The sequence below is a fragment of the Onychostruthus taczanowskii genome, unplaced genomic scaffold (genome assembly GCF_017590055.1).
Source record: "Onychostruthus taczanowskii isolate IOZ18803 unplaced genomic scaffold, ASM1759005v1 scaffold30, whole genome shotgun sequence".
Classification (NCBI taxonomy): domain Eukaryota; kingdom Metazoa; phylum Chordata; class Aves; order Passeriformes; family Passeridae; genus Onychostruthus; species Onychostruthus taczanowskii.
The window spans coordinates 2,989,606-2,999,249 of NW_024500350.1; the positions used below are offsets into that span (position 1 = coordinate 2,989,606).

At 42.0% G+C, this 9,644-nt stretch overlaps 1 protein-coding gene across 1 annotated transcript; it reads right to left on the reverse strand.

The window, feature by feature from the left end:
* Nucleotides 1-1,903: 1,903 nt before the first annotated feature.
* ANKRD40 (ankyrin repeat domain 40) lies at nucleotides 1,904-8,789 on the reverse strand. Its single transcript, XM_041409183.1, has 5 exons — nucleotides 8,564-8,789; nucleotides 5,874-6,022; nucleotides 4,403-4,879; nucleotides 3,405-3,586; nucleotides 1,904-2,172 (listed from the first exon to the last, which is right to left on the reverse strand). The coding sequence occupies exons 1-5, from the start codon at nucleotides 8,713-8,715 to the stop codon at nucleotides 2,032-2,034; spliced, it is 1,101 nt and encodes a 366-aa protein (XP_041265117.1). The 5' UTR covers nucleotides 8,716-8,789; the 3' UTR covers nucleotides 1,904-2,031.
* Between the last annotated feature and the right edge of the window lie 855 nt (nucleotides 8,790-9,644).

Below are 9,644 nucleotides of genomic sequence, written 5' to 3' on the forward strand. Positions count from 1 at the left end.
CTTTGTTAGGATTTTTCTCTCCTGAGGAGCTGAAGGCCTCAAAAAAGAAATGTAAACAATAACTGTCTGCTGCTGTAGAATGCAACAAGTGCATCTATGATTGGTGCATGTTAGTTGTTTCTAATTAAGAGCCAATCACAGATGCAGCTAACTTAAACTCTGAAAGTCACAAGATTTTGTTAGGCATTCTATTCTCGTTCTTTCAAGCCTTCTGATAATATTTTCCTCTCTGTTCTTTTCATATAGTTTTAATGTAGTATTTTAACATAATATATATTATAAGATAATAAACCAACCTTCTAAAACAGAATCAAACCTCGTGTCTCCACGCATAGAGAATTCCCAACAATTGTCCATGACTGGGACTAGGTTTGACCTGTGGCACTTTGCAGAAGGGGCTTTTTCAGTGTGACAAAACCTTTTGTATCCACCTGGGGAGACTGCCCTTCAGTGTGGCGACGGCACAGAGAATCCAGGGAGAATCCAGGTGTCAGCAGGGCTCTGTGCCGGCGCTGAGCCCGCCCGGTGCCTGCCGCAGGCCGGCAGCTCCCTCTGGTGTGCTCCGAGCGCTTCCAGAGCCGAGAGCAGCGAGCCTGGGGCGCTCTGGGGACAATTCCCACTGGATTGGTGGTGACACAGGCAGCTGCTGGCCCTCACCTGCCGCAGCCCCAGGACAGCTGCAGGCTGTGCTGGTGCCCAGCTCCGAGCACAGGGACTCAGCCCGGGACTGCCCCAGCTGCTGTGGGGACGCTGCACAGCCTGCTCAGGCTCCGAACTCTCGAGACAAGACAGAAGATAAATTCCTTTGGCAGCTGTAGTTTCCAAAGAAATTGGGGGAAGGTGAAGAAACAGGAAATCTCAGAGCAGTTTGGTACATTCTGTTTGCCTGTTACATCTCATACTTTAGTTTATTCATCTAATCCACAGCACCTGCTTTTTATGTGGCCTAACAGAGTAGAACTCTTCCTCAAATTCAAGTGACTAAATACTAAAATCCTAAAAAAATCAGATAAAATTCAGCTCTTAAATACTTCTCAATTTCTTTATTCAAGAATGTCACAGCAAAGTAGTAAAATTCTGAATTTTAAGTAACTGTGATTTTCTTTTCAGTAAACTGCATGGGTAAACACAAGTCACAGTGAAAAAAAGAAAATACATTGCATAGCAACATCAAGTTTGGCTATTAGCCCAGAAAACCCTGGGTACTTCACTAGTTTCTTTTTACACAGGTAACTTTATAGGTTCAAGATGCAATTTTTCTCAGTAATGTAGAGGTCAAAGGAAAATAAAATTACATTTTATGTGCTTTTAAAAGGGGAAATTAAAACAACATTGAAGAAATGTCAACACAGTAACAAAAACAGTATATTAAATTGCAGCTGTCATTACATGTCAATTGCTCATGTATATATTAACAGACAACACTAAAAGGGATTTTGGTTGAGAGCATATTTATTATTTGGATAATTACTGTCACTTTTATTTTCAACCTGAGAAAAAGGGAAAAGTGTAAACAGGGATTAAGAAATCACTATAAGTCACTTGATAGAATTTAAACTTCACACAGTTTTGTGCTTCCACAGATGTAAACCCTTCTGGGTTTTTTTCCCTCTAAGTGAAATAGGACTAAAAAGAGAATATTGATGGTAATGGACTCAGTAGAAATATTAAATCAGCTTCATGGCAGGTTTTTTAGCTTGAGTACCTCTGCTATTTCATAGCAAACAAATTATTAGAACAGCTTAAGGTAAGCCTTTCCCTGAGAGCTGCTAACTCCGCAGTATTTAATTATCTTTTTGTAAGGAAGTGTTGCATTAACAGATAGTTCTACCAATACTTCCTATGCTTTGAGCTACTTTTATACCAGATTCACTGTTCTTAGATTAACTAGAAGCTTTAAATGTGCATAACCACTTCAGTTTATGTCACAGTTAACAAAATAGATTTTTTTCACATCCTTAGCCCTTATAGGTATGTTTTTCAAACATAATTGTAAAACAAAAGATAAAAATATTTTGGTTTAGTCCTTAATTAGTATGTAAGTTCTGATGCCTTCTTGTTATATCCACTCTGTTCAGAAAGTGTTGGAACTCTGAAAAGTAAGTTTTTGTCGCTTACTGTTAGAACAAGCTCCAGTTCTTGGAAATCCTGTAGCCTTGCAACATCCTTGTCCTTTAAACAAATACAATAAGGAGTTAGGTGAGAGTGTCTGTTAATTTTGCAGAGGTAAATTAAAATAATAAGCTCATACTAACACAGGGTATGTATTTATTCGTAACTATGACAATTCTTTATAGTGAACTGGAAAGCAAATATCCTGTTGCATCTTGTATTTACTCTGGAGTCTTATCCAACTATTCCCTTAAGTCTGTTTTTAGAAGGAATGCAACGCTGACAGTGAGTGCAAGTGATGAGTGGGATTACACTTGTCAAGATCTACTGCATGGCACCCAAATCCTCTTTTTTTTTCCCCTTGCTAATTCTTAGAAGCTGATGAATTGATGCTTGCATCTGCCCAAGGAGGTCCTGCATGTGGACCTTCATGGCCTGCATGGCTTCCTTCAGAACTGCCCAGCAAGGCCAGCTCTGAGCCCCTGCAGCAGTGCTCTGCTGCCAACAGCAGAACAGAGTCAGGTTTGTGTCACTGCAGGAGCAGCAGGGGTCCTGAAGTCCTGCCAGAGAGCCTGAAGTGATTAGAAATGAAAATAAAAAGTTCTTTCAACAAAAACTAAAGTTGGAAAGTGACAGAATTGCTTATGTCTTTTCTTTTTCCTCCACTTTTTGACTAACACAGAGCAGGACATCTGTAGTCAGTGAAGATGCAGCAGAGTGAAGTCTGTTAATCTATTCTTAATTAGATTTGCCCCACGAGTGACATCAACAATACTCTGTAAGGATTTGAGAGTGAAAGAAAGGTCCGGGGTGAGTTGGTGAAACAGGTCAGCAGGTCTCTTCTCTGTTGGCTACAGGGTAAATGTCACTCAAGGAAGGACAGTTATGTTCAGAGTAACCCTGAAAAACATTTCTGCACAAGGACTGCAGCCAGGCCTTGCTGAACTCACAGAGCTTGGTTGAGCTCTGCAGATCTTTTAAATGCTGTTGGCAGCTCACAGTGGTGTTGTGTTGTACTGAATTTTACAATGGAGTCATAAAATCAGGTATTAACTGGCTCCAGCACCAAATGGTTATGAAAGGAGGTGATCAAGAAATGTGAGAACCTTTTTACTGAAGAAATCCCAAACAAGTACTGAGTGTTGCAAGTTGAGCAGAGATTTTTCATTTTTGGTTTGTTTTTTTCTTTTTCAACATGGGTCTATGCAGGTGACCAACAAATTATTCCTTTACACCAGTAACCTAAAAATCTCTTTTCTAAGTTGCTGCAGTTCAAAAGGTAGAGCTCTTACCTTTCTTAACATTGTATTTGGTAATTTTCTGATCTTCTGGACATGTTCAGGGTTCACACCCAGCTCATGGCAACTCACTCGGAGGAGCTCCTTGTAGGTCAGTTCTTGTCTGTCCAGTTCAATTTCAATGAAGTCATTTTCTCTAAGATTAGGGGTTTGTATTCTCACTTTAAGCACCAGTTCTATTAGAAATAAAAAGTCACATTAACAGGCAGAGATATAAAGGAATTGGAAACAATGTCTCTATAACAACTTCCAGGTATTTCTATGTTCTATTCATGTCTTTTGTGTCACTGGTAAGAATATGATTCCTCAGAAAGCAAAACCTGGAATTGTATGACCACAGTTTTAATTAGATTGATTTTCATCGAACTATATGAAAAAAACCATAGCAAATCTAATGCAATGTATGTGTGCATGTCTGAACCATTGCACGAATACTCTTTAATTGATTTAAGCTGATTTAACAGCAGCTTATACTGGTTATCAATTTCCTGAGCAATCCAAGATTGCCTTTATTGGTATTTCTTGCTCTCAGTTCACTTTGCATTGCTACCCATGCTATCAGAATGCCTTTTACTTAAAGAACAAAATTCTTAATGGTAACTGGAATTCCAGGTTTCCCTCTCTGGGTAGGCAGAGTTTCCCTGCAGAACAGGCAGATCCTAGAACAGCTCAGTGCAGACTGAGCCATGTGAGGTTCTCTTGAGCTCACTGGCTTCTTGCTCATGATCTGTATTTGCAGCTTAGACTATGCTATTTAGAGAATTACATTACCCTGGTGTCTGTATGCTTTTATATCGAGACGGCAAATGTTTACACCAATATTTTAATAACAGTTCTAGCAGAAACAGCATATCTGCCTACTGCATTCCCTTCAAATGTTTGCTGAATGCCTAAGCATGGCAATCTGAAAGTCTCTGGAAACACATGATTAGTCTGCACTGCCCAAGGTGTCAGAAGATCAACACAAAGCCAGAAGAGACTTTTGGTGTTACCTTGCATGTTGAGTGGAAAAGCTCCTGTGAAGAAAACGGGCTGAAAGGCCGGCACCGGTCCCATGCAGGAGCTGTTCCCTTGCTGGGGTAGGGACTGGTTGGATCCTGCTGGCAAAGAGGGACTTCTTCCCCAAGACACTGACCCCTGGTAAACAGGAGCTCTCTGCAGGACAGGATTTGGGTGTGATGGCCCAGCAGACCCTCGAGGCAGGGGTGGGATGTCCCTGTTGGGAGGCACCTCAGGAGCAGCATTCCCAGCCTGCAGCAGTGCTCGTGCTCGTCCGCAGGAGTCCGAGTCAGGCACAGATGGAGAGCTGGTGTCTTGTGGTTCCAAGTGTGAGAGATTCCCATTCAGGGTAGGATCTGGAATGCTGGTACTCAAGGTGTTGTAAACATATGGGAAAGGTGGGTTAGCGAGGTAATTGGGGATGATTGGCAGATCTGAATCTTGCTTTAAGTCTGGGAGTTCATCTTCCACTGTAAAACAAACCAAACAACATTCTCCAAGACTGATTTTGGGTTTCTTGTTTTTGGGAATGCACAGTTAAAAGCATCATGGGTTAAAAGATACATCCAGAAGCACCGTGTCTTTTTTTCCTACAATAAACAGAATGCTCAGGTGTTGCCATGCAAACATAAAAGCTGAGTCTGACTCTAATAATTCTGGGGGTGCTAATTCCTTCTAAACACTGCAGTACTTCTGTTTTGGCTTGTTTTAATCTGTAGCAGAATATTGTATCATGGTGTCTGGTGGAATAATGCTGTCATCTTCATAGTGTAGCAGGCAATGAAAAACAAAGGGTCGTATGTTGTTTAATATTAAGGTAGAGTATAAAGGGAAGGGAAGGGAAGGGAACATGCAGTACTGGGAGAGCTGCAGCATTACCCATTCAACAGCTGGGAGAGACAACAATGAAAACAAAACCAGACACAGGAGTACACAGGAGAGACAAGACATTGTTAATCAGCCACATTTCAAATTACTTATCACCTCCAGCAGCAAAACCTGCTCTGTTCCAGCAATTACAAAACATGACAGAGATGCTCTACCAATGTCCTTTAATGAGCCATTTATCTGGGCTGCTAATTTTTGATCTATCCAATGCAGAACATGAGGAAAATCAGGTGTTGCTCATAGAAGACCTTCCTACAAATTAGAGAGATTTTTCTTCTGCTGTCCTTCTGAAAACTGGAAACTGCATCTACCTGGCACACAGCATTCCTCAAAATACGGATTTTCTAAATTTCCAGTGTTTTGAAAAAAGTTTGGCTAGCTGGGTATGGAATTTATTGGTAATCCCCTTTACTTAAAACTTTGTTTTCTTACCATGTAAACACTCTAGAAAGCAAGTGCTAATACTAAAATCCAAACACAGTATCCTCACATGCAAAACAAAGATTGGAGTGCGCATGCTTTGAACACCCTTTCACCAATCTTTGATGACCATATGGCACAGTCACTATAGGTTACCTCCCAGCATCTTCCTGATCTCTCTCTTGGATGTTAACTGGGCTGGCCTCTCCCCTTTCTTTGTCAGGATGTCCTTGTCAGCCCCAGCGTGCAGCAGGTAAGCCACAACTGCCACGTGGTTCCGCTTGCAGGCCCAGTGCAAACAGGTCCTGCACATGGAAAACACAAATGCTGTGTCAAATCCTGAGTTATGGCAGATTTGTTTCCACTCATTCTTGCTGCCTGTGAGAAGAACACTCCATGTACTTGTAAAATAGGTTGGAATTGCACACTTCGTTGGAAATTTGCCCTGGATTGGGAGTCAGCAATGGCACCTGCTGATGTTATTTTCTCTTTGCTCCAATGCTCTTTACTGCAGTCGTATTTCCAAAGTTCAGGACTTTTTAAATTTATCATTTCTTAGGCTACAGTCTTTAGGCTACTGGAAGAATAAGTATAAAAGTAAGGTTTGTATATGACATTTTAATCTTTGAAAGAATCAGCTGTTCTTAGAATACTTGTGTTTGTGTATATGTGATTTATTACTGGTATCTCCCTAGGATATGTACTCTTTAGTTAATGCTGCCAGCACAACTACTTGCACTTTCTGGCAAGTAAATTACATTTAAAGCATCATTTCTAAGAACAGTTCTTTGCCCAGTTGCCATTTGCTGCATCAGTTACTCGGCTTAGATCTGCAGACAACTAATTTTCTGCTATCTCTAAGTGAGGCACACAACTAATCCCTTTTCTGTATTTTCAAATTATTATTTGCAGCTTCTGACTAGAGAAACATATTAAGGCAACATAAAAGCTGCTTAGTGCTCAGATCTTATTTAGTGTGTGTACTATTTAGTGTGTGTACTTACAGACTCTCATGTTAACTTGCTATAGAGTTGTACCATTCTTTCCTACCCCATGTTCTAGTGATATTTGACCCTTCTCTAGCTTTTGTATTTTAATTCTCTAACTCTAGCTGAAGGAAATTCTTCAGGAAAATGAACATGCTCAGCCCTTCTACAAGTTTGTTTATTTTTTTTAAGAATTATATAAAATAAAGCAGAGATTAATAAACTTAGAAGGGAAAAAACTGTCAGCTGAAAGTCCATCTTCAAAAAGCTTTTTCTTCTTCAGGTGGTTTGGTTTGATTTGGTTTGGTTTGGTTTGGTGGGGTTTCTTTACAGAAAGAGATTGCAAAGCCAGACAGGGTGGTATTTGCATTGAGAACAAAACTTGCTGGTTTAGTTTTTAGAGAAGATATGTGAAGCTCAACAGCACAGCCTCATTTTGGGATTCATCATGGCCATTCCATGTGGCCTGTGCAGAGAGGAACCATCTACCCATGGACTTGATACTCACCAAAATGTAAGTACTCAGCACCTCTAGGAATCACACATACTAAGAAGCTCGCTGCAAAAATTTTAATTGTACAAACTTAAACAACAATGAAGATCCATTTATTGCCATGGTTAAAAACTACCAGATCATTATTTTAAAAAGAATTAATTTTATTAAAAGACTTATTTCATCAATTCCAGTTTTAGACACAAACTCATTCTGATGACAGGCTGGTTTTCATCTCACTCTCTAAGATAATTCAGCATCCTTTGAATCAGTTGCTTTATATTTTTACAAGCTTTAATTTTAATCACAATTTAAAGCTCAAGTTGTTAAGTGTTCCATGCTTCTCAAAACTGCTGACTGAAGTTTCATCTTTAAAAGTCTTGCTCCTTTCCTAATTTTATTTTTCCTATTTTTAATTATAATGTTATAGAATCCTAGAATGGTTTGAGTTGTAAGGGACCTTAAAGTTCGTCTCATTCCACCGCCTGCCAGGGGCAGGGATACTTTCCACTCTCCCAGGTTGCTCCAAGCCCTGTCCAACCCAGCCTTGAACATTTCCAGGACAGGAGCAGCCAGTTTCTCTGAGCAACCTGTGCCAGGCCTCCCCACCCTCACAGGGAAGAATTTCTTCCTTACATGTAATCTAACTCTCTCCTCTTTTAATTTAAAACTGTTCTCCCTTGTCTCATAACTGTCTGTGTAAAAAGTTTTCCCCCTTTTTTTTTTCTTTTTATAATTTCAAGCACGAGACAGCACAGCAAATACAGGCTGAATTGAACCTGCAGAAAACAGTCTCCAAAAATGCCTGAGCATTCCCTGTAAAATCTTCCTTCTAATAAAATTATGTGTGTGTTTATGTCTACAGTGTTACTTATACAAGTGTCTATTACAGAACAGCCTTCTCTTTAATGTTCTCAGGTGGATATAAATCCCAAGTGTTTGTATACGTCACTGGAACAAGTTCCCTGCTTGAAAGAGAAAGTCATTTTCAAACTTGAGTTAATAATAAATATTTCTGCTTAGGCAAGAGCATGTAAAGCTGAGGTTTGTGTTCTGACAGACCACGCCGTCTCAGGCTGGAGAAAAAAAAAAAAAAACATCAAAACCAACACTGCAAAGTAAGTCCACAGTGACCTGGAGAAGGGTCAAAAAGGGCAGGAGGTGGAGAGGAACGCGTGATTATGGCCCTGGTTATCCCCTCTGGAATAAGGACAGCTCCACAGCAGTACTCGGAGGCGGATGGACCTTTTCTCTCCTCAATTCACCTTCCGCCTCGCCTCTCACGTGCGGGGCGAACCGGCAGCGGCCTCCGCAGCGGACCGCGCGGGCCGAGCTCCCCGAGAGCCCGGCTCGGGGGGCGCCCTTACCATCCGTTGACTTCGTTCTGGGAGTTGAGGCCGACCCCCAGCTCCACGAGCCGCCGCACCTCCTCCGCGTCGCCGAGCGCCGCCGCCTCCCGCAGCCGCTCCTGCCGCTCCCGCTCCGCCATCTCCCCGCAGCCGCCGCCCGCGTCCCGCATCGCGTCCCGCAGCGCCTCCCGCAGCGCTCCGCGCCCGCCGCCGCCGCCCCGCCGCGCTCCGGCGCGGGGGACACTATTGCCGGTGACAACCCAGCCCCGACAGCCGGTTCCGGGGCCGGGCCGGACGGGGCAGTCCCCGGTAAACGTTGTTTAATTGACGTGCAGATGTGTCGTGCGTGCTGTTTCTTGCTCTGCCGATTGTTTTTGCGGGATGTCGATTTAGCATGGAGTGGATTATGGAATCCACTCCATGATAAATCGTGTTGGGAGTGACCTTAAAGATCATGTCGTTCCACACCCCCCATCCCTCGCCATGGGCAGGGACACTTTTCACTACACCAGGTTGTTTAGAGGCCCCATCCAGCCTGATATTGGACACTTCCATTATTTCTAGCTCAATGAGTGTCTGTGGTAATTTAATTAAGATTGGTTTTAATAATAATAGTTTTAATAATAATAATTTAGCCTCTGCTAAAGAGGCTAAATAGAGGGATTCAGAAAAACTGGCTTTGCCTGGTAACTGCATGAGGAGATACTGAAGAGATTTTTAAGATTATGATGATTTGGGTTGGGAAGGAACATAACACTCATCCCGTTCCAACCTCCTGCCATGGGCAGGGACACTTTCCACTAGACCAGGTTGCTCCAAGCCCCATCCAGCCTGGCCTTGAGCACTTCCAGAGATGGGGCATCCCCTCGTCCTGCATAGCAAACTCTTGTTGTCTTTGTGCATTCTCAGCAGAGTCAAAGAATCCCTAAAAAACATAAGTAAAATAAAGATCACTATCTGTCTGCAAAGCAACTGGAAAGATTATAGGTAATTTCTGCCATTTGCATGTTTGGTTTGAAAAGCTGTTTTTTGTCATCATGGGTTTGTCCTAAACCAAGTTACAGAGCAGTCAGTAAAAACTTTACCACTATAAAAAGGC

What these genes read in the sequence shown, in the direction of transcription:
- ANKRD40 (XM_041409183.1), bottom strand. Translation starts at nt 8,715, where the DNA reads ATGCGGGACGCGGGCGGCGGCTGCGGGGAGATGGCGGAGCGGGAGCGG. An exon ending in CAGAACGAAGTCAACGGATG is followed by an intron (nt 6,023 to 8,563) that starts GTAAGGGCGCCC and finishes TTCCATGTGCAG; the next exon opens with GACCTGTTTGCACTGGGCCT. An exon ending in CAAATACAATGTTAAGAAAG is followed by an intron (nt 2,173 to 3,404) that starts GTAAGAGCTCTA and finishes ATTTGTTTAAAG; the next exon opens with GACAAGGATGTTGCAAGGCT.